The sequence below is a fragment of the Lepidochelys olivacea genome, assembly GCF_965140295.1.
Source record: "Lepidochelys olivacea isolate rLepOli2 genome assembly, chromosome: 9".
In the NCBI taxonomy this organism is placed as follows: domain Eukaryota; kingdom Metazoa; phylum Chordata; order Testudines; family Cheloniidae; genus Lepidochelys; species Lepidochelys olivacea.
This window is the reverse complement of record NC_140419.1, coordinates 27,726,451-27,751,571: the sequence shown is the minus strand read 5'-3', so window position 1 is coordinate 27,751,571 and position 25,121 is coordinate 27,726,451. Positions and strand designations below refer to the sequence as shown.

At 44.3% G+C, this 25,121-nt stretch overlaps 1 protein-coding gene across 2 annotated transcripts in view; it reads right to left on the bottom strand.

Moving 5' to 3' along the window:
* The window catches only part of ERICH6 (glutamate rich 6), a gene marked incomplete at its 3' end in the record, with an annotated part of 41,858 nt that overhangs the window by 7,610 nt on the left and 9,127 nt on the right, over positions 1 to 25,121 (bottom strand). For both annotated transcript variants that reach the window (XM_084639750.1, XM_084639751.1), the window contains exons 6-14: positions 19,084 to 19,159; positions 17,089 to 17,204; positions 13,058 to 13,120; positions 12,087 to 12,145; positions 11,869 to 11,985; positions 10,839 to 10,940; positions 10,602 to 10,759; positions 3,774 to 3,841; positions 195 to 352 (exon numbers count right to left, since the gene is read on the bottom strand). In XM_084639750.1, coding sequence (XP_084495876.1) covers positions 195 to 352; positions 3,774 to 3,841; positions 10,602 to 10,759; positions 10,839 to 10,940; positions 11,869 to 11,985; positions 12,087 to 12,145; positions 13,058 to 13,120; positions 17,089 to 17,204; positions 19,084 to 19,159 — 917 coding nt within the window. The remainder of the gene's footprint in view (positions 1 to 194; positions 353 to 3,773; positions 3,842 to 10,601; positions 10,760 to 10,838; positions 10,941 to 11,868; positions 11,986 to 12,086; positions 12,146 to 13,057; positions 13,121 to 17,088; positions 17,205 to 19,083; positions 19,160 to 25,121) is intronic.

Sequence of the window (25,121 nt, the reverse complement as noted above, 5' to 3'; positions counted from 1 at the left end):
TGCTGGCCTATTGCACACTGGGGGGTGAAACTCACCCCAATGACCAGAGGCAGTGAAAGTCCTACACATCATTTAAGTCCCACTAAGGCCCTTCTTAAGTGGTGCATGGCCTTGTGCACAGAGATGAATGTCACCCTGGAAGGGTCAGACCCAAGAGTGGGGATCTATCACAGAGAAAGTACAGGAGCTGTTACCTTTCCACCCGCAATGGTAAAGTCACAGCAAGTAGTACTGTAGTTAATTCCCTCTTTCTCTACTCTTTCAAGTGTCTCATAAGGCATGAGAGTCCAACCTCCAGGGGAGGGTGGCTCATGGGAGAGCTGGTAGGAAATGGTTTTGAGTTGCTTTGAATCTATAGAGAAAAGAAAAGAGTTACATATTTATAGGTGGAGCAATAGTAGCACCATGTATTATTAAGTTTGCCCAACATTTCCCATTAGAAGACCCTGTTTTCAGTTGCTTATAACTTGCAAACTTCAACTTTTTGGAGCAGAAATTTTCCATGGTGGGTGTCTGCCACGGCTTGAAAATTTTTTGGAATATTTCAGCCAAAACAGATTAGCGATTTCAGAGAAGGTGGCTATGAAAAACTAAGTTGTTAAATTCTTGAGACCTTTTCTCTGAAACGCTCTGTCACCTACCCGCTTTGCAGCAGGGACTTGAAAGTTGGCAGAGGGATGGCCTTTGTGTCAAGGATGTGCATTTTGCCATCCCTGTGGAAATCTGCCCAAGTTATAAGCATTTGAAAAATTCACACAGTCTCTTTAGAGACTTGCTAAAGCTTAACAGCTAAAATCTCTGAAAATTCTGTCCTCACTGGGCATGCTCCCTTCTCCGAGCTGTTCTCTTCTTTATTTACTACTCCCCCAATTTCTGTGTCTTCTGCAAGCTCTCAGTGATGATTTTATGTTTTCTTCCAGAACATTGATAAAAAATGTTAAATAGTGTAGGGCCCAGAACAGATCCCTGCGGCACCACACTAGAAACACACTCGCTCAATGACAATTCACCATTTACAATTACATTTTGAGACCTAACCGTTAGCCAGTCTTTAATCTATTTACTATGTGCTGTGTTAATTTTATATCATTCTAGTTTTAAATCAAAATATCATTCAATACCAAGTCAAATGCCTTACAGAAGTCTAAGTATATTACATCAATGCTATTCCCTTTATCAATCAAACTTGTAATCTCAACAAAAACAGATATCAAGTTAGTCTGACAGGATTTATTTTCCATAAATGCATGTTGATTTGCGTTTACTACATTACCCACCCTCTTTTAATTATTAGTGGCTCCATTATCTTGCCCAGGATCAATGTTGACAGGCCTATAATTCCCAGGTCATCCTGTTTACCCTTTTCAAAAATGGCACATTAGCTTTCTTCCAGTCTTCTGGAACTTCCCCAGTGCTCCAACACTTATTGAAAAGCATTATTAATAATCCAGTGAGCTCTCAACTTGCATCCAGGAATTTCAAAAGAGCTGGCTATCTGGACCTAACTTTAGTAGCTTCTGTGTAACATGCTCCAGAGATACAAATGGAATGGAAAGAGTGTTATCACCGGATGTGATTAAATCATTTTTTTTCCCGAAGTACAGAACAAAAATATTTATTGAATACTTCTGCCTTTTCTGCATTATTATTGATAATTCTTCCATTTCCATCTAGTAATGGACCAATACCATTGTCAGGATTCTTTTTGTTCCTAACATTTTAAAAACTCATTCTTATTGTCCTTAACTGTACTCTTCTGGCCACAGATTTCTCCTTGTGTCTGTTTGCTTCCCTTATCAATATTCTACAATTCCTAACTTCTGATTTATTTCATTCCTATCTATTTCCCTTTCTTTGTTATACATAATTTTTTCATAGCTGTCTTTACTTCTCCTCTAAACCAGGTCAGTTTTTTTTACCAGCACGGTCTTCTTCCTCAATTGTAGGATTTTGGGCACCTAGTAAGGTGTTCTTAAATGATTCCCAATTATCATTCAAGGGGAGATACAGATTAGAAAGGACTGGCTGGGCAAGAAGACAAACTCGGATGATGGAGCAGAGGAATGGAGACTAGGACTGGGTAGGAAAGCAGAACGGGATTGGGACAAGGAGTCAGTGGTGGGCAAGAGAAGACAGAGGCAGAGGGCAGAAGGGTCTGTGCACACTGGTACACAGTCACTTCCAGAGCCCAGAATGAAACTCAGGATTCCTGAATCTCACCATTCCTCTATCAATGAATTTCTGTGAAACCCACTGGTAATGGGCATATCCTATATGCTTCTGTGCTGGTTTGCATAGAGGATGACAAACCTCAATACTATCAGTTACTCAGCTCAAGTGACAGAGGTCTGTGCAGTGAATCCAAAGGTTCTAACCCTGCTGATGACCCATATGGGTGACAATATGATGCCACATGATGGAATTTTTTTCAGTTTGCTTTTTTCAAAACCTAGGACATTACACACAACCTACATTAAAAGATTATTATTAAGATTGCAAAGTCAAGCACTACAAAGTTAGGAAATGCCAGAATGAAGGTTAATTTGCCCCCCTTGTGTATATGTATTATGATACAGTCTTTAATTACATGATCACATGTTTTTTTCCCCACAGGACCCCTGTCTCATTCAGTGCACAGGCTAGACCTGCTTTGAGGATAAATCAGGGTTATGCAGTGAAGGAGACTGTTCTTTGTAGGACCCCTACTTCTTCTCTCCTCCCCATGCCCCGAAATTGGAAGCTGTTTAGTGAACGAGGTTGGGGATTGCAGGAAGAGGAAGGATGGTCTCATGATTAAGGCAGTTGAATGTGGTCCTGGAGAACTGGATTCTATTCCTGCCTCTGCCACAGCATTCCTAGGTGATCCTGGGCAAGTCACTTAAATCAAACTTTTCACAGTTGGTCACTAATTGTGTGTTCTTCCTTTCACCCTGAGACCATGGGGCTCAATTTGCAGAGGTGCTGAGCACTCACAACTGCAACTGAAGTCAATGGGAGTTGTGCTTGAATACATAAAGTGCTACATAATAAATACACTGAAAAACCATGACCCAAATAAGTATATACTTTTTACCTTAATCTCTGTGCCTCAGTTCCCCATCTGTAAAATGGGGATAATACCAACCCTCATGTCACAGGGGTTTTGTGAAGATAAGTTAATATTTGTGAAGCACTTAGACACTGCAGTGATGAGCCCATTAAGAAATTAGTAATTCTCTCTTCAGGAGAGGCTTTGAATAATGTGCAGCAAAAAGGGCCCAGGACCACACATTGAACAATGAAGATAAAACAAAATGTTTGAATAGCTTCTCATAAACTGAGCACCACCCATCCTGTGCACTGAATGAAGCATGGTCCTGTGGAAGAACCAGTATGTGCTCACGTAATTACAGACTGTCATCATGCATACGTGCAAAGGGGCCAAATGAAGATTGCACAGGCAACCTTAATTCTGGCATTTCCTAACTTTTCAGGGCTTGACTTTGCAACCTTCATGTTCTATTAAGGTAGCTTGTGTGTGTGTAAAATTGTATATTAAAGCAAACAGTTCAAGCATAAGCCTTTGATGTCTGAATGAGAGAACCCACCTGGTGTAACACAACTGTGCCTATTTCTTTTTTCATGCTAGGAGCCACCTTAACGTAAAAGGCATGGCACACTTGATAATAAATTTGAGAGGAGGCACTGAAATCCACATTCCGTGAGAAAACCCGTTCCAACTCTGGCACAAATTTTCAGTTGAAGTTCGTAACAATAAAAAAAATCCAACTCACATTCAACAAAGCTGGCCTGCTCTGCAGCCATGAAGGCAAATTGTTTTGCTATTTGTCTTTCCTGTTGCCTATAAAGCAAAAACATACAGGACATAAATTCCAAACATCTTGCTTTGAAAGGTACAAGTACAATTCAGATGTCCTTGCAACAGTAATGCAAGTTAGCTGCTGTTTGATGGCTATTTGGGCCTGATTCTCCTCTTACTTATGCAACTGCAAGTAACTCCATTGGCTCCAGTAGAATGATGCCACTATGAAATCTGTGCACAAAAGGAGAATTGGGCCCATGTATAGATTACTGTATGATGTAAAATTTGACTGTTACTTGATTGTTTGACCAACTCTGCATACATTACAGTTTTTAGCTCATTAGTAAATATGCATCTTATATAGAAGAGATTTGACATCTTGCAAGATTCTGTAATTGATATTCTGTAACTGATATTCTGACAGAACATAAGAGAAAGTACAGAATATGGAGTTATGGTGGCAGAGTTGGAAATTTCCTCTCTTGCTTATGATGATACTCACTGTGGTGATAAAATAACAAAAATTCTGCCAGTAACTCTGAGCTGGAAAACAAAGAAAGAATTCCTAAGCTCAGAATGGCTGAGATCCAATAAAAGATTGAGTCAGAAGATCTGGTTTTATTTTGCACTGAATGGCTGTGAAGTCTCATGAGACCTAAATTAACAGACTGTGTGCCAGATTTTATTTCACGGTGAAGACTCCTACCCTGCCATCAGTTATCTTGACAAGCTGACCCAGCCTTTGAATGTGCAACATCTTTTGAAACAGCTAGGGCAGTGGGAATACTGGATTTCAAGATGGAATGACTGGAATTTATCCAGACTATGCAGATTTCTTAATACAGAAAATAATGGCCTCTCTCTTGCAGTTTTGTATCCAGCACAGCTTCAGGTATGTTACGCTGGCTAAACATACTTCTAAAGTCTGCTCGAGAATCTGTCCTAATAGCCAATGCTGGGCAAGCCGTGGCAAGAATGGATTAGGAAGAAACAAAACACATAATTGGGGGGCTGCTATTTAATGCTATTGTGAGGTTATTCTCTTTATCTAAGTTTATAATGTATTTGTCTTAATTTTAAATTTGGTACATAGTGCAGCATACTTACATTACAGGAGTGCATGGAACTCCTACTGTAACTGAGTGTTCAGGGACAGAAATGTTCTTAACATTTCCCCTGCCACTTTATTTTTGTTCTTTAAGTTTATGGAGTAGGCGCAGATATTTGCACGGGCTTTTGGCTTCCTTTTAAGGGCCAAGAAACTGGACATGCACAGTAAGATGAGCAGTAAAATGGGTGACCAGCCCATACTGCCGTGGGGATACCACTATCCAGCTAATCTCTTTTTATAACTCATTAGTTGTGCAGAGGGCTAGAATTCATTTATCTGGTTATTAGCCTTCAGCTTGGACAGGAAAAAGGCTCTACCAATGCCTTCTCCAAGGGCATAGCTACACTTGCAAGTTAGAGCGCATTAAATCAACCCAGTGCGCTCTAACTCACGACACAGCCGCACTGGCAAGGCACGTAGAGCGCTGCGTGGCTAGAACGCTCCTGGTACTCCACCCTAGCGAGTGGAATAATGTTTGATGCACCTCTGCTGGAGTGCCGTGGCACCAGTGTGGATGCCCTGGTCTGTTCGTGCGCTCTGATCGGCCTGCAGAAGTGTCCCACAATGCCTGTTCTAGCCACTCTGGTCATCACTTTGAACTCTACTGCCCTGCCCTCAGGTGACCAGCCGTCAGACCCGCCCTTTAAATTCTCTGGGAATTTTGAAAATCCCCTTCCTGTTTGCTCAGCCAGGTGTGCAGTGCTCTCAGCGAATCTTTCCAGGTGACCATGCCTCCACGCGCCAGGCGAGCCCCAGTATGGAGCAATGGCGAGTTGCTGGATCTCATCAGTGTTTGGGGGGAGGAAGCTGTCCAGTCCCAGCTGCGCTCCAGCTGTAGGAATTACGATACCTTTGGGCAGATATCAAGGGACATCATGGAAAGGGGCCATGACCGGGACACACTGCAGTGCAGGATTAAAGTGAAGGAGCTGCAGAATGCCTACCGCAAAGCCTGCGAGGCAAACAGCCGCTCTGATGCTGCGTCCACGACCTGCTGTTTCTACAAGGAGCTGGACACGATACTTAGGGGTGACCCCACCTCCACTCTGGGGACCACCATGGACACTTCAGAGCCCAGTTAAACAAGGCAGGAGGAGGAGGAGCAAAGCAGGAGTGAGGGTGCTGAGGAGGAGGAAGACACTCCAGCATCCCTAGATGCATGCAGACAGGAGGAAGGTAACCAGTCATGGCAGTCACGGTGCTTGGGGAAGGACAAACACCAGAGGTAAGTGGCTTTTATTTTGGGAAGGAAGTTATTTGGTGCAGGCTCTTGGGGCGAGGAGGGTTAGGGCTGCATACATGCCTAGATGCGGAATAGGGCGATGATGTACTCTCTCACATCGTAGTAATCGGCCTCAGTGATCTCTTCAAAGGTCTCAGCCAGAACTTGGCAATGCGCTTGCGCAGGTTTCGTGGGAGAGCCACTGTGGTCCTTGTCCCAGTCAGGCTAACTTGTCCGTGCCACTGTGCCATGAGGGGCGGGGAGACCATTACTGCATACAGGCAAGCTGCATATGGGCCAGGGCGGAAGCCGCATTGCAGTAGAAAACCCTCCCTTGCTTCCCAGGTCACCCACAGCAGCGAGATATCTTCCAGGACGAACTCCCGTGGAAAATGTGGGGACAGTGTTCAGTGTAGGGGCACCCTGCAGCTGTTGGCTCTCCCCAAGGCACAGAAACCCAGAGGACAGTACAGCTATGAAACAATCAGTCCCCCTTGACCCTGTGCTTATTCACCATTTTGGAGCTCCCTGGGGTTATGTGCGCTCGCTTTGGGACAGGCAAATTATGCAATTGTGTAGACTGTGCTTGCCCTCCTTAAGTACGGGGGAATCATTGCTCTGTCTGGTGTGAACAATGCTGCCTCTGTTAAGTGTTGCATTTTGCCTTTACAGATGCAACCTCGAGATCTCAGCCATACGTGTTATCACCGGCCGAGAGGCTGCAAAGAATCAGGAAGAGCCCACGTAGAAGCAAAGAGGACATGCTACATGAAGTCATGCAGCACTCCCTTAATGAAAATCAAAAAGTGCAGGAGTGGCGGGAGAGTGAAAGGAGGGTCCGCCAGCAGAATGTGTATCGCCAGCACCAAAGCACAGAGCGGCTGATAAGCATCATGGAGCACCAAGCGGACTAGATCCAAGTGCTCGTAGCCATGCAGGCGGAGCACCACCGCACCTGCCCCCGCAGCCCTCGTCCCAAAACTCTTTCCCTTGTGCCACCATGTCACCTCCAAACCACTTTCCTCAACATCCAGGTTCTTATCGCCACCAGCTGCCTCCAACACCTGTAGCTTCACCACCCAGCCCTGAAAACTACGACACTTACCCGCTGTGCTCAACCCCCATCACCATGCAGTGTAACCATCCTGAAGAGCAGCACTCATTGCACAGCACTCCCAACAGGAAGGCTGAGTATGATAACAGGACATATGCAAACCTGTGATTGTACTGTTTCCCAAGCAGTTGTTTCTTTTCAATAAATGCATTTTCTTTTCATTAAATGGATTTTTTTGCTTCGAAAACATTCTTTATTATTGCATAACAATAATATACCTTAGCCCAGGAAAACAGCAGGCACTGCAAGTCAGTGCATCATACGTAGCAAACACAGATGCCTACTAACATTGGAACCACTGCACTTCACTCCCGTGCAGGGCACCAGACATTACTGGTGGCTTTCAGCCTCAAATTGCTCCCTCAAGGCATCCCTAATCCTTGCAGCCCTGTATGGGCCCCTCTAATACTCCTGCTCTTTGGCTGTTCAAATTCAGCCTCCAGGTGTTGAACCTCCGAGTTCCATGCCTGAGTGAATTTTTCACCCTTCCCCTCACAAATGTTATGGAGGGTACAGCACGCGGATATAACTGTGTGGATGCTGTTATCGGCCAGGTCCAGCTTCCCATTCAGAGAGCACCAGCGGCCCTTTAGATGGCCAAAAGCACACTCCACAGTCATTCTGCACCGGCTCAGCCTGTTGTTTAACCACTCCTTGCTTCTGTCAAGGCTCCCTGTGTAGGGTTTCATGAGCCACAGCATTAAAGGGTAAGCAGGGTCTCCGAGGATTACAATGGGCATTTTGACTTCCCCTACGGTGATCTTCTGGTCTGGGAAGAAAGTCCCAGCTTGCAGCTTTCTGAACAGGCCTGTGTTCCGAAAGATGTGTGAGTCATGCACCTTTCCGGGCCAGCCTGCGTTAATGTCAATGAAACGCCCCCTGTGATCCACAAGCGCCTAGAGAACCATAGAGAAATAACCCTTCCAATCAACGTACTCGGAGGCTAGGTGGGCTGGTGCCAAAATTGGAATATGTGTCCCATCTATCGCCCCTCTGCAGTTCGGGAAACCCATTTGTGCAAAGCCATCCACAATGTCATGCACATTACCTGGAGTCACGGTTCTTCTGAGCAGGATGCAATTAATGGCCCTGCAAACTTGCATCAACACGATTCCAACGGTCGACTTCCCCACTCCAAACTTGTTAGCGACCGATCGGTAGCTATCTGGAGTTGCCAGCTTCCAGACTGCAATAGCCACCCGCTTCTCCACCATCAGGGCAGCTCTCAATCTTGTGTCCTTGTGCCGCAGGGTGGGAGCGAGCTCCTCACAGTCCCATGAAAGTGGCTTTTCTCATCCGAAAGTTCTGTAGCCACTGCTTGTCATCCCAGACTTGCATGACTATGTGATCCCACCACTCAGTGCTTGTTTCCCGAGCCCAAAAGCGCCGTTCCACACTAGTTAGCATGTCCGTGAATGCCACAAGCAATCTCGTGTCTTATGCATTACTCTCATCGATATCATTGTCAGAGTCCTCACTGTCACTTTGGATCTTAAGGAGTAACTTGACTGCCAAACGTGATGTGCTGGCGAGACTCATCAGCATATTCCTCAGCAGTTCGAGCTTCATTCCCACAGACTGAAAGGGAAGACAGAGCATGCAGTACAAAAAAAGTAGAAACATGGCGCCAATTGTGGATGGAAGCAGAGGGATTGCTGGGATGCAAACCGATGCATCATGGGGCATTGGGATAGGACCCAGAATGCCCCCGCATAAGCCACAGTGCCAGAATGGGAAGAGGTCCTCTGTGGGATAGCTGTCCACAATGCACCGCTCCCAGTGCCGCAAATGTCGACACACCAGTGCGCTTGTAGCTGTCAGTGTGCACAGACTGCAGCACTTTCCCTACTGCTCTCTATGAGGGCTGGTTTAACTCAAAGCGCTCTACATTTGCAAGTGTAGCCATGCCCTAAGAATAAAATTTGTACTGCTAAGTACTGGCATTAACCTATTTCTACCACTCCCTGTAGCTCCATCCTATTTTGCTTTTCTCTTTCTTTAAGGAAGGCGAGATTTCTATAAAGTCACCAATTCATTTGATTGATGGTACTGGAAAGTGTTGCTACTGTAGGTAGAGATGGAGTTTGGAGAGAACAGACAAACCTTTTACTGTTTTCTCATTATCTTGCGGTCTTGCACACCTGAAAGGTTTGGGCTTTTTTCTGTATTGCTACTGCTAGAAGTATCACTTGTTGCTAAAACAATCTAATACATCCCTCTAAACAGACTTCTCTAAGTAGTAATAATGTGGGATTGCAGGGTAGTTGCCATTGATCTTGAGTGCCACCTTAATACCAAGGACCTGGCCTGCTATATATGCATTACATACGCATACCAAATATAACTTTTAAGAAGTGCTGAGCACTCACAACCCAAATTCATGTCAATGTCGCGAGTATTCAGCACCTTTGACAAGTGGGTTCGAAGTGTCTCTCAGTTTGGTTACCCCAAAAACCAAAGGCATCCAAAATCAGTGTCTCACTGAAAGAATAAATGGACACAAATCTGAGATCAGGAATCATAACATTCAAAAACCGGTAGGAGAACACTTCAACCTCTCTGGTCACTCAATAAAAGACTTAAAGGTGGCAATTTTGCAACAGAAAAGCTTCAGAAACAGACTCCAAGGAGAAACTGCTGAGCTTTAATTAATATGCAAACTAGATACCATTAACTTGGGTTTGAACAGAGACTGGGAGTGGCTGGGTCATTACATATATTGAATTTATTTCCCCATGTTAAGTATCCTCACACCTTCTTGTCAACTGTCTAAATGGGCCACCTTGATTATCACTACAAATTTTTTTTCTCCTGCTGATAATAGCTCATCTTAATTAATTAGCCTCTTACAGTTGGTATGGCTACTTCCACCTTTTCATGTTCTCTGTATGTATATATATATCTTCTTACTATATGTTCCATTCTATGCATCTGATGAAGTGGGCTGTAGCCCACAAAAGCTTATGCTCAAATAAATTTGTTAGTCTCTAAGGTGCCATAAGTACTCCTGTTCTTTTCACTGAAAAATATGGCTTAGGCATTTGGGGCTTAACGCTGTCAGTTTGTGATTATGAGTCTGGCTTCACTTACTTTCTGGAGATTACTAAAGCCAAAAATGTCATATCACTAATATCAATGAGAAGACAGTTCAAGTGGGGCATGTGCTAACACATACTGACCAGGTCCTCTGTGGACTTTTCCTGACATATATTCCTCCTGTTTGGTGCAGATTCTTTTTTTTAATCCCATTTGCTATATTTTGAATTTCTCTGCATTGTCTCCCCCAGGTTAGAATGTTGCTACCAAAAAGAACTAACTGCACAGTTCACTATATTTTACCGGCAAATGGTACCTCTGATATTCTTTCTCCCTTGCTTTCTGCCTGTCCACTTCACTGCCGTGGGCTGCATGAGGGTGAATGGAGATTGACTCATTTCTAGCATTCTCATAAATCTTTTTTTCAGTAATGATGTACTCATAGAGATCCTGATTTTGCTCACAACAGAAAAACTGAAAAGCAAAGCAGTGGTGTTACTCCAGTAGGGGGTGATTCATGGAGAAGCTCTGTTAACTCTTTGCAATCGCTTACTGATTCATAATCTTCAGAGGCTGGGTCAAGCTCTTCATAGGAAGGAAATAATTTCAGCAAGCTGCCACAGTACTCACATGTTGCAAGAGATTCCTCTTCTATCTACAATGGGGGGGGTCGGAGAGGAAAACAAGGATTTGCACGTTGATGTAATGTTTCTATAATCCTCCTATTCTAGGAAAAGGAGGCACCTTCAAAAACGCCATGTTTTAAAGTCCTTTATTTCAGTCTATGCACGCACAACCAAGCTTCTGAGATGATTAGCATGACAGTTTGAAGACTATTGGCTCACTTTTACTTTCTAAGGCGATTGCCAAACACTGTAAGTTATCCAACTTATTTCATCAGGGATCTTGAAGAGCTGTCTAGCTTCTGCAAAGTGGTGACAGAGGAGCCTGGGCAGTGCTGCAAACTTTTTGTTGCCTGGGTTCCTGGCAAAAAGTATTTTCAGAGACTGTTTTTCCTCCTTCCCCTGTGGCTTATTTATTTATTTCACAGGGTGTTTCTTAGTCCCAGCACCCTGGATCAAATTCAGATAAATGATCAGGTGTGTTTCAAGGGCAGCTCTGGACAGTGGAACACTGTCTGCTTCCGGCTCCCAGCCTTACAGAATGATATTTAGATTGCTTGGCCACTGTCTCATTTCTGAAGCAGTGTTAGATAAACTCTAATAGACTCTATTAGATAAACACATACCACTTTGGGCTAACCAGAACTATGTACTACCAAGAACATTATACATAAACCAAAATAAGATTGTATATCTCAGTTTTAGTGAAAGAACTAGATTTTGCCCTAGAAATGTATCCTCAGCATGAAATAGTGTGGGATGCTTGCACAGTCTTAATGTATTTTGGTATGTGGATTACACATTTCAATGCCCTAGTGAATGACAACTTCTCACTGCTAATGAAACCCTTGCAAGTTGAGTTTGACAGATGGCAGCATCTTACAGAGATTTCATTTTTCCCTCCTGCAGCTCTTGGGGGTTAATACAAACACATTACCATGTAGCAGAAAGAAACATCACCTGTATCTCCACGTCTTCTCTTGATGATTCTGGCCTATATGCTAGAATAGTTGGTGGCCCAATATGGGACAGTGTGCGCAGAGATTCCTCAAACAGTCTTATGAAGTCTTCATTAAACTTAAATTTGAAAACAGCAAATTCAATGTAGAGTCATCTCTTTTTCAGAGGGAAAATTGTTAAGAATAAAATGTATAATTGTAGGGACCAGAGAACCATACCTCCATGTCGCACAAAATGCCTAAACTGCTGAGGTCTTGTGACAGCACTGCATGTATATCTGAATAGCAGCAATGAGAATTAATTAGGGAAGGCGTTGTGTTCTAGGAGAGCATTTCTTCCTAGCATCTTGGGAGGAATTCCCTCCCTGGCTTTTCAACACCCCTTCTCCCCCTTCCCTTTCCTTAACACACGCCAGCTAGCTGGAACATCTTTGGAGTTTATCAACTCGCTGCTCCTAAACCATTGGTAGGGTTGCTGTCCACCAGTGTGGAGCCCTTCCCCGCTTTGGTGTGGGAAGGGACATATGGGCCCTGATCCCATACTGTACTTAAGCATGTGCAGTAAAGCATGGGCTTAATTTTAAACAAGGAATAGTCCCATTGAAGTCAACAGGACAGCTCACTGCTTAAAGTTAAGCATTTAAGTGAAGTGTTGGATCAGGGCTACAGTGTCTAAAGCAGTTCCCACCTCTGCTGTCTTGAGAAGCAAGAGACTGGAAGCTAGATACGGGGAAACTCCTATTAAGTCTTCTAATCCGTCCACTGCCAATGCAAGACTGTTTCCTATATTTAGTCCACACATAAATATCCCAAGTGAAGGGGTTTGCACCACTCCCCTCAGACAGCTATTCCCAATCCAATAGAAATGGTTGGCCAAAAGCTTTTCCTGATATCCAATCACAATGAATCCCATTACTCAGTTATATTTCCGTGTGCCATAATTCACCTTCCACCTTACTATTTACTTCCTTCACAACCTTGCAACAAGCCATATCCCCCAGTTATGGCTCAGAGAAGCCACACTTCTAGTTCTTTTAATCTTGCCAGTCCTTCTAATCCCAAACCATTTTTATTTCTCTTTTCTGAGTTCCCTGCCCTTTGTCACTATCCGATAGGTACTGGTGTGTGCAGAATAGAATGCAGCCCTCCAAGACGGAAAGCAGAAGCAGCTCCTCTGGGTATCAGTTTACCATTTTCATCAGCAGAAGCAATGTGAATGCTGTCTTTCTTGAGCTCTTCAGTCTTTCTCTGAACTAGAATTAAAATACACAGTCAACATAGGCAGTAGCCAAGCTTTGACAATGTGTTTGATCTCATCAAAGAAAAGAGCGGCAGGGAATGCACAGCTGGAGGAGAGGAAACACCAGGGAGGGATACCAAAATACATTGAGTGCTACTCTGTGGATGGGCCTCTCTTTAATATAGCGGTGTGGTGCTGTGAGACTAAAAGCCCCCGACATTCAGTGCTCCGTCTTGTCTCCAGTATTTCCTCTTGCGAAGTGTTTGTATTGGATTTTACAAATAAGTATCCGTTAAAGTCTAATTGAGCAGCCCTTTTGCACACGATACCCCAATCAACAGTGGTTGTCCAGATAACATTTGGATGATGCAGTGTAGTTGTAGCTCTGTTGGTCCTAGGATATTAGAGACACAAGGTGGGTAGGTAATATCTTTTATATAGAGACAAGCTTTTGAGCCAGTTTCCTTCAGGACACAACCAACTTTCTCTATAAATTCTGCAACATTAACCACCTGCCTCAGAACACTGTCCTCGCCACCATGGATGTCACTTCCCTATACACCAACATCCCTCACAATAACAGCAGAGCTGCCTGCCTCAAATATTTACAAGACAATAGACAACCCTCAGATATCCACCCCAAACACATTGCCAAACTCATCCATTTCATCCTCCCCCCTAACAATTTTACATTCAACAACAAACACTTTGTCCAAACCATGGGGACAGCCGTGGGTACTAGGATGGCTCCCCAATGTATCAACCTCTTCATTGGCCACCTTGAGGAAGAATTTCTGGACAAATGTACCACAAAACCAATGATATACCTGAGATACATCAATGATATTTTCATCCTCTGGACAGATGGCTTGAACTCCCTCATAGATTTTCATCACAACTTCAACAATTACTACCCATCCATTAAACTCTCTCTAGAACACTCCTACACCAGCATCAGCTTCCTGGATGCCACAATCAGCTTCAACAATGGAACCCTACAGATATCTATATACAAGAAACCCATGGATCACCCCACTTATCTTCACAGATCCAGTAATTATCCCAAACAAACCAAGAAATCGATCTACAGCCAAACACTCAGATACCACAGAATATGCTCAGAGGAGAAAGTCTGGGATATACACCTTAACACACTCAAAATCACCTTCACCAAACAAGGACACTCCACCAGAGAAGTAGATTGGATCATGGAATGGGCCACCCAAATACCTCAAGAGAACCTGCTTCAATACATAAACCCGCTCCAACCGCACACTCCTAGTTATCACCTACCACCCCACATTGGAACCCATATGGGATATTATCAAACCCATATTTGATGGGGACCCCATCCTGAAAGAAATCTTTCCTGAACCCTGACTTCTGGCCTTCAAACAACCCCCCATCCATCACCTCTCCAAGCTTATCATCAGAAGCAAGCCCCTGACAGACCAGGACACACCATCTCAAATCAGCACCAGACCTGCCAGAACAACGATGCAAAACCTGCAGACATATATCCACTGATCAACATTCCCCACAACATACCTTTCAAGATCCATGGATCCTGCACATACATATCACAGCATCTGGTGTACTGTCATCCAGTGCATTAAATGTTCCAATAACGACGTGAGTAAAACCAGACAATCCCTATGTTCTCAAATGAACTCAAACAGGAAAATGATAAAAGATAAAAACACCCTATCACACTTTTCACATAGGTCGGATATAGAGTGATCGCTATCAGTCCTCATCCTCAATGGAAACCTGCACAATACTTTCAAAAGATGAGCCTGGGAGCTTAAATTCATTACTTTGCTAGACACTAAAAATCACGGACCGAACAAAGATCTGTAATTCACTAACCCCCTCTTTTTGTCCTGTGACTGCAGAGTGTTAATGGGCTACTCTATCTTGAGTGGTCCCTTACAATATGTGCTAACTATTTATGCTAAACAATCTTGTCCACCTTGCATTTAGCTGTGATGCTCTGAGTACCTTTCCCAGATATCAGAGTAGCAGCCATGTTAGTCTGTATCCGCAAAAAGAAAAGGAGTACTTGTGGCACCTTGGAGACTAACAAATTTATTTGAGCATAAGCTTTCGTGAGCTACAGCTCACTTCATTGGATGCATGAAGGGTCTGTCTGCCTGTGTGATGCTTTTGCAGGGAACAGAACAGGAATGGAGTATTAGAACTTGTTAGTAAGTAATCTGGCTAAAAACGCATCAGATTTCGTTTTGTTTAAATGGCTGGTAAATGGTAAATAAGCTGTGCTGAATGGAACGTATATTCCTGTTTTTGTGTCTTTTTGTAACTTTAAGGTTTTGCCTAGAGGGATTCTCTATGTTTTGAATCTGATTACCCTGTAAGCTATTTACCATCCTGACTTTACAGAGGTGATTCTTTTACTTTTTCTTTAATTAAAATTCTTCTTTTAAGACCCTCATTGCTTTTTCATTGTTCTTAAGATCCAAGGGTTTGGGTCTGTGTTCACCTATGCAAATTGGTGAGGATTTGTATCAAGCCTTCCCCAGGAAAGGGGGTGTAGGGCTTGGGGGGATATTTTGGGGGGAAGTAGTCTCCAAGTGGGCTCTTTCCCTGTTCTTTGTTTAACACGCTTGGTGGTGGCAGCATAGGGTTAAAGGACAAGGCAAAGTTTGTACCTTGAGGAAGTTTTTAACCTAAGCTGGTAAGAATAAGCTTAGGGGGTCTTTCATGCAGGTCCCCACATCTATACCCTAGAGTTCAGAGTGGGGAGCTGTAGCTCACGAAAGCTTATGCTCAAATAAATTTGTTAGTCTCGTTAGTGCCACAAGTCCTCCTTTTCTTTTTCCCAGATATGAAAAAGAGCTCTGTGTGGCTCGAAAGCTTGTCTCTCTCACCAACAGGAGTTGGTCCAGTGAAAGAACAGATTTAAAAATTTTATTAAGATATTTTAAAAAAGTGAATGGTACAGAGTTTAAGCGTAGAAGTTTCTGGTAATCAGGGAATAACGTACCGATTATCAAGGGGTGTGAAGTTCGGTTTAGGATCGGATGGCGTAAGGAATACATAATCTGCAATATCCCCGATTGGGGGTAAAAGGTTGACGGGTCAAAGTACAGACATGGAGATATGAGGGTATGTTCATATAATGGCTATGCTCAGGTGTGGAGTCTAATGAGCGGATACGATGATGAGGATGGATTGACCCTCATTTGGTGAGATTATTACCTCAGTCATCCACCTCTCTAAGGGCCAGTCCACACTGGCAATGCTAAAGCACTGCTGCAGCACCACGTTAACGTGGCTTGTGTGGTCGCAGCGCTGGGAGGGAGCTCTCCCAGGGCTCCAAAAAACCATCTCAACAAGGGGCGTAGCTGCCAGCGCTGGGGGCGTAGCTACCAGTGCTGGGGCACTGTTTACACTGGTTCTTTACAGCGCTGCAACTTGCTGTGTTCCGGCGGGTGTTTTTTCACACCCCTGAATGAGAAAGTTGCAGTGCTGTTAATTGCCAGTGTGGACAAGCCCTGACATTTGGTCCAATTTGGATGACTCAGTTGAGCAGCAGAAGGAAAGAGGCCATATATTTTCAACTCTATTTAGAGGCTTTGAAAGTTACCTTCCATAGGGATATGATACACAACTAGGTCTGTCATCTGTTGAGCATTCCCCCACAGACTGCTGTATATTCTTCTTACTAGCTAAACATTCTGTCACGTGTTTAATAATAGTTGTATTTAGAAGAAGTGCTAGCTAGTAGTTATAGCAAGGAGCTCTCCTGGGTTCTGTTCCCAAGTCTGACATTGACTTGCTGTAGAACCTTGCACTTGACTTCTGTGTCAAGTTTACCCTTGTGTAAAATAAGGAATTACACAAATCCTTGGTTACTAGGCACCTTATATAAAAAATATTATAAATGTGCAATTACTACTATACATGTTGGCTCTTATACAGTAAGCATCAGATATTTGAACTAGCAAAGCCATTTCTTACCGGTTTTTCTGTAGATATGTTCATAAATCCAGCTTGTTTCTGTCTGCATTGACACTGAAATTCCTAAAGATTTCTCATGAGTTGAGTGATCAACGTTATCAGATGTTTTTCTTTCACTACATATAAAACACAAATTGCAAATTAATCATGTATGGTAGCTGCAAAGAAGTTGCTTTTGAAAATCTATTCAAGCAGGAGGTTTTTCCAACTTGAGTATTTAATACACTATTAGAACTGAGAGTCACACATGTATGTAGGAAGGAATAAAGGCCTAGAAACATATTTTTGCTATCTCTAAGATTTATAGACTTACTCTCAATCAAGTCAGTCTCTGAAGGTCTCCAATGGACTAGACAATGAAAATGTCCTTAAAAAGGCCTTTGAGATTAAACTATGAAAATCTCAGACCAGTTTCTCTCTCAAAGCATTAAGTAGTAAATGAACACTAGGTTTGTTTTATACATTAAATACTTTAACACACACATTCTTGTCTTCCATGGTAAGAACTGAGATGAAAGATGTCAAGTCTGGGAAACCAGGATTAATCAAACCAGCGTTTAAAATTCCTGTGCTCCACCATCAAGGCTGACTGTTCCAATATTTGACATTTCTCTTCTTGTGTCTGATCGCAAAGACCCTGTTAAGTATCTAAGGCTTTTTGATTTATAAATCAATGCCAAGGGACCAAGACTCATGAGCAAACTTAAAAACAGCAAAAAAATAGATGCAGGCACGGGGAAGGAAAAAACGTTCAGTAGGTGAAGCATGATCAACTTTAAGTATTGTCTATTTTAAACAGCAGTGAGTTAAAATTTGCAAATCCACTTGCATATCCCCTTAATTTCCAACACCTTTCATATGCAGAAGATTATAATCCACATCAGCTGTATCATCCAATTTATAGTTAAAGCATAACATCATATCTAAAATTAGGGCTGATCTACACTAGAAAATTAGATCGACTCAGCAACGTTGCTCAGGTGTGAAAAATCCACCCTCCCATCTCCTGAGTGACATAGTTAAAATGACCTCAGTCCCCATGTAGATAACACTAGGTTGATAGAACAATTCTTCCATTAACCTAGCTACCGCCTCTTGGGGAGATGGATTTATTACGGGGATGGGAAAACTCCTTTTTGCTGCAGTAAGTGTCTACACCAGTGGTTCTCAGGCTATTTACCATTGTGGGCTGCATATGCAGCTCTCTATTCAGTATATGGGCCGCATCCACATAATATATATACCACCTGTATGGCCCTGAGGATGTCACATGGGCCCCAGCTGTGTGCTGATTGGGCTGCAAGAGGCCCACGAGCCGTGAGTTGAGAACCACTCGTCCACACTCAAGAGCTATAGTGGTGCAGCTGCAGCTGGACCACTGTAGCATTTTAAGTGTAGACGTAGCCTTACAGACTAAAAGCATCATAGAGCCCTTCCCTTTTCCACTACATAGTGCAGCTGTCCTACTACCTTGGAGAGGTGAATTCAACAGTTGAGTTGAAAGCTTTAGCCTGCTCAAAGCTGTGAACAAGTAATGTATATGAAATATGTTGGTGGTCCTAGTACAGATCCTAGTGAACAGGCATTGCAAAAACAACCACCGGACAGACGTAGCACAAATAATCGGCACCCTTGTTGGTTATTTAAGTAGAAGCCAAAACAGGATGGACATAGAGAATGAACTACCCTTTCACTCGCAGATACTTTCCCTCCAAATCCAGGCTGAAGCTTATTCAAAAAGTAGCCCATGCTACCATGGCCCATGCTGTACCAGCTTTGTGGATAAACAGAAGACAGCAGTCTCTGTGGCTGTCAGACACCTTTTGAGAAGGCCTACATCTTAAAAGCAGGCGTGAACTATATTCAGGAAAAACAATGAAAGCAATGGAGATTTGTAAGTAGCTTTCTTCACTGGTTCTAAGTTTCCCAGCTCATGATCCTGTTTGACCACCACCAAGTCATATTAAGTTCTGTGGTAATTTTGCATGTGCTTACCAGCTTAACTTGTGTAACGAGGGAGAGGAAGTTTCTCTTCTAATTCCACCTAATATTGTAGGAAGGCCTTTTGTACCTGTTGAACACAACAAACTAGTCAATGCATACAATACAAACAATACTAAATGATTAAACACACAGACTCTTCAGTGCATCTGCTGGTCTAGGTACATGAGAGAGAACTGTATGTGTTAAAATCCAAACTCAAACATATCCTATTTTTAAATGGTAGTTCCATAGCAAGGTGCTTCTTAAAGGCAGAAATTTGTTACCTTAGTTCAAAAAGATGAAGTGTTGAGGACTAACTCCTGAATCGGTTTTGAGGAATTATTATTGCTGCATGCAGTCTAAACCTACTGTAAACCTATCCTCACTGGGCTTCCCAGGCTTCTGACCTGGAGATTCCAATCCCAGCAGAATTCAGCTACTCAGGGGCTCCTTTTGTCTAGCACTGAGGGTCACTTATGCCCACCCTTCTCACAGTGTCCTGCCTGCCAATATGCTATGTGTCTGTTTATAAAGCCCATCCAAATCAAGGACGTAAATACTTCAATGATCATCTTTTGCCCTAAACCCCTCCTTGGCTGTGTTGGGTCTGCTCTCATTCCCTGTGTTCTTTTTGGTTGATCATAGAGCACAAGTTTCTCAGTCAAAGACTTGCTTGTGGAACTAAGTCTTGGAAGAGGTTGACAAAATTTCTTCCTTAGTTGCCTTCGGACACATGGTAAGACACATTCACTGTGGTTAGCTAGTTCTAGATAGCTTGTTGCCCCCCTCCCTGCTTTATTGAATCTACTAACCCTTCCCCTCTTGCTCCCTTTTGTAATAATTGCACCTACAACTTTATCCTAACTGTGAGCTTACCTGTGAAAAGCAACTGAAAGGTCATTAAATGTTCCCGTAACCTATAATAATAATAATAATCTATTTGTGGGAAAATGTACAAAAGAAAGACAGACTACATTAATCTAAACAAGAAGGCCTATTGATAAAACTGAAGGACTATGTTAAAATCATGCTTAGTAAACAAGGGGAGTGTGGAACTGGAAATTAGGCCTAATTGCTGGACAAAATAATGAGGGGAGGAGTTATTTCAGCCAATCACCCCTTTTTGGGGCCCTTAAAAACAAATTTTGGGAGGGCAGGGAAGGACTACCACCACCACTGCTACAGTCACTGCCATGAAATTTTTCATCATGATACCCAGATGTTGGCACATAGTAGGGACATGTGACCATCACCGCTGCACCAGCAAGGACTCTAGTCTGCTACATGAGAGATCCTGCTCTGTCTTCCTCTCCCTTTTGTCTCTCTTTCTATCCCCCAATCTCTTGGCTTTTCACTTGAGCCTAAATAAAACTGCGCGGCACAGCTGGAGCACAATGAGATGAGACAGCCCAAGCAGCTCTGCTCAGCCTGAGAAGGACGAGTGAAGGAGAGGGACCTGACCACATCAGATGTCCCTGACAGGGGAGGCAAGCCAAGGTCCACAGCAACAGCTGTTGTGGGTGATGTGCCAGCCCAAAGCACCTATTTATGACCCACTAGCCCCCTGTTTCCTGAGAACATCAACAAAAGCCATATTTCCCCATCTTATCTCTCTTCTCTCCCTTCTAGGTCCATCTGTTTTGTCAAAAGCAGGAAAGTGACTATCATTCCTGACTCAGGATTAAACAGAACTAGCCACTTTCTTCCTCATCAAGGAGGACTGTTTGATAGAATAAGACTCACTGTGGTGTCCCAGGCCTTGAAGTTTCCAATGTTCGCTGAAACCTGGTGGGCTGAGAAGCTGATTGGAGGAGCGCCCAGTCTCCACCGATTGGTCCAACCACGCTATTTAAGCCAGACGGTGGTACAAGAAGTTGTTTGAGCAACAAGGTGATTTCCTGTTGCGGCTCCATGGGACCCTGTTTCCTGCACCCAACCCTGTTTCCAATTCCCGCTCTGCTCCTGGCTTCTGCCTCACCCCTGCTTTCACTCCTGTTCCCACCGGGCTCATGCACCATGCTTGATTCTTGCCTTTCCTCCATTTCCTGCCCTTACCTCGCTTCCACCATCACTTACTAGTCCTGTCTCTGACTTGATCCCTAGCTCTAGCATTTGGTTTCTGACCTCGGCTCTGACCCTCAGCTTCGATTCCTGACTCTGACTTGATTCCTGGCTTTGGTAATTAGCAGTTGACCATGGTGCTGACCCTCGGCTTTGTTTCCCCAACCTGGGTGCCTGCTAGGCCTCTAGACCTGACTCCTGCTCTGACTACTAGACAAGACTGCCTACATCCCAGTCCACAGCACTCGAACCAATATTCCCTCTCTAAAAAGACTAACTTTGTTTTGCATAATCACTCAGTTTCAATTTTTTTTGCCTTCTTTTAATTCTTTTCTTTTTTGTGTGTTTCAATCAATAAATTTCTGACATTTGGTATAAATTTCCTAGTGTGTTTTCCATGGTACTGATCTGGCTAAAGTCTCATATAACAAACTTTGTTTAGAACTGTTTACTGTGGAACAGTTACAGGTTATGTTAATACCTCTAACTTGTTGGGCCCATATACTCCATCATAATTAATACAACATCCCCTTTATTTATATAGGTGGGACACTGATCCCTTTTGTTGATGGGTGCTTCCCTGAATGTTTTTAGATTTCCACTTTCATAGATTCCCAGGCCAGAAGGAACCACTGTGGTCATCTAATCTGATCTCCTACAGGGTTATATCCAGATGACTTTTAATTTAAGCCTGGTCAACACTAGAAACTTCTGCCAGTACAGTAATGTCACTTAGGGATTTGAGGTTTTTTTATGACATTTTTATATCAGGAAAAGCCCGAGTCTGGACACAATTATATTGGGGAAAAATATGTTTTTGCTGGCATAGCTTGTTTTCTTTGGGGAACTATGATAAGCTACAGCAGTAAAAATGCTCTTTTTAAGCTACAGCAGTAAAAAAGCTGTGCCTACACTAGAAAGTGTTTTTGTTCTAAATGGGAAGTAGATACTTTGCAGGTGACCTTATAAACTACATAAAATAGGTTTCAGAGTAACAGCCGTGTTAGTCTGTATTCGCAAAAAGAAAAGGAGGACTTGTGGCATCTTAGAGACTAACCAATTTATTTGAGCATAAGCTTTCGTGAGCTACAGCTCACTTCATCGCATGCATACTGTGGAAACTGCAGAAGACATTATATACACAGAAACCATGAAACATAAAATAGGGTTACTATTAAACTGAATAGCCTAGTTGGGCCTGAAGTCACTGTGGAAGGGAGGAACACTGTTCTTTTTAAGGTTGCAATTGTATTAGATTTTCCAACTATCTAATGAGACACCACCTCTCAGAGGGCAGATAACTAGGCAGGCAGGACACGTCTCTCCGGAATCAGATTGTGAAGGGTGGGAAATCCAGTAGTTACACTGTGCATATGCAATATGCATCTGGCTTTTATTCTCTGACCAATGCTTATTCTTAATCCTTTCTATGCAAGGAAAAATGATGCGCTTTGATACTGCCAGTTTTGGTGCTTTTTCAAGATGATGTGCCAGCTTCCAGTATGATTCTAAGGAAAGGAAGGAGTGAGAGCAGTAGAATAAGGACAGTGGACTTCAAAAAAGCAGACTTTAATAAACTCAGAGGACTGATAAGTTAAGGTCCCATGGGAAGAAAATCTAAGGGAAAAGAGTTCAGGAGAGCTGGCAGTTTCTCAAGGTGGCACTATTAAAGGTACAACTGCACACTATCCTGATTCTAAGGAAAGATGGGAAGAACAGTAAGAGGGAAATATGGCTCTAGGAGCTTTTTAATGACCTGAAAATAAAAAAGGAATCCTACAAAAAGTGGAAACATGGGCAAATTGCTAATGAGTACAAAAGGATAGAAAAGCATGTAGGGACAAAATCAGAGAGGCTAAGGCACAATATGAGTTACATTTAGCAAGGTAAATAAAAGGCAATAAGATGAAGTTCTTTCAGTACATTAGAAGCAAAAGAAAGACAAAGAAAAGTGTAGGTCCTCTACTTAGCAGAGAAGGAGAGTTAATAACTGATGACAAGAAGAAAGCTGAGGTATTTAATGCCTATTTCTCTTCAGTCTTCATTAAAAAGATTAATGGTGATCAGCTACTCAACACAATTAATATTAACAACAAGGGGGAAGGAATTCAAAGCTGGGAAAGAACAGATTAAAGAATATTTAGATAAATTAGAGATAGTCAAGTCGGCAAGGCCTGATGAAATTCATGGGTACTTAACGAAGTAATCTCTGAACTGTTAGCAATTATCTTTGAGAACTCCTGGAGGATGGCTGAGGTCCCAGAAGACTGGAAAAGTGCAAACATAGTACCTAGCTTTGAAAAGAGGAACAAAGATGACCTTGGGAATTATAGACCAGTCAACCTAAATTTGATACCTGGAAAGATACTGGAACAAATTATTAAACAATCAATTTGTAAGCACCCGGAGGATAACAGGGTTATCAGGAATAGCCAACATGGATTTGTCAAGAACAAATCATGCCAAAGCAACCTAATTTCCTTTTCTGAGAGGGTCACTGGCACAGTGAATAGGAGGGAAGCAGTAGATATGATATATCTTGATTTTTAGTAAGGCTTTTGACCAGGCCCGCCAACAAGGGGGGCAAAGAGGGCAATTGCCCAGGGGCCCAGGCAATTTAAAAGGGCCCAGGGGCTCCTGGCTGCCGCCACCGGCAACAAAGCAGGGCTAAGGCAGGCTTCCTGCCTGCCCTCACATCCATAGGCGCCGATTCCGTGGGTGCTGCGGGGATGGAGCACCCACAGGGAAAAATTAGTGGGTGCTCCGCACCCACCGTCAGCCAAGCTCCTCCCACCCCCACCCCATCCTTCTCCCCTGAGCGCGATGTCCCCACTCCTTCCCCTCCCAGCGCTTCCCGCCTGCCGCCTAACAGCTGTTTGGCGGTGCTTAGGACTTTCCAGGAGGGAGCGGGAGGAGTGGGGATGTGGCATGCTTGGGGGAGGAGGTGGTAAAGAGGCGGGGCAGGGGCAGGGACTTGGGGAAAGGGAGTGGAATTGGGGCAGAGCAAGGGTGGTGCAGGGGAAGGGCCGGGGCGTGGCCAGGGGCGGGGGGGGGGGGGTTGAGCACCCACGGGGCAGAGGGGAAATCAGCGCCTATGGTCGCTCCGCACTGCTCCCGGAAGCGGCCGGCATGACCCTGAGCCCCTGGGGGAAAAGGGGGTCTCCATGCGCTGCCCCCAGCACTGACACCGCACCTCCCACTGGCCGGGAACTGTGGCCAATGGGAGCTGCGGGGGCGGTGCATGCAGGCAGCGGTGTGCAGAGACCCCCTGGACCCCCAGCCTAGGAGCCACTGCCAGAGGGATGTGCCTATAGCTTTCGGGAGCCACCTGAGGTAAGCGTAAATCCCCTGCCCCGCCCCCCTGCCCCCAAACCCCCTGCCCCAGCCTAGAGTCCACACCCCCTCCCACCCTAAACTCCCTCCCACAGCTTGCACCCTATACCCAAACTTCCTCCAAAAGCCCGCACCCCAACTACCTCCCAGACCCTGCTACCCAACTCCCTCTCAGAGCCTGCACCCCTCACCCCTCCTGCACCCAAACTCCCTCCCAGAGCCTGCCCCCAAACTCCCTCCCAGAGCCTGCACCCCACCAGGGCCATCCCTAGCTATTTGGGTGCCCTACACAGCCCCAGGCCTCCGAGGGGAGGGGGGCACCTGCTCTCCCCCACCCAGGGTCTAGACTGTGCTCAAGGCCTGTGGGGCCTGGGAGGCAGGAGCTGTGAGGAGGCACTTTGGGGGGCCGCACAGGCCCACAGTGGCTCAGGGGATTAGTGGGGGGCCAGGAGCAGCCCGCTCCGCTTCTCTCACCTTAGCCCCAGCTGTGTCGCTTGGAGAAGGGTGCTTGGGGGAAGGGGTCCCCCGTCCCCTCACACTCACCGGCAGCACTGGGAAGTGGAGCAGCCCGGCCCCAGCCTGCATAGGCGCCAACTTTTCCCGGCACTGGTGGGTGCTCGAGCCTCATTAAATACCCCAGGCCCACCCCAACTCCA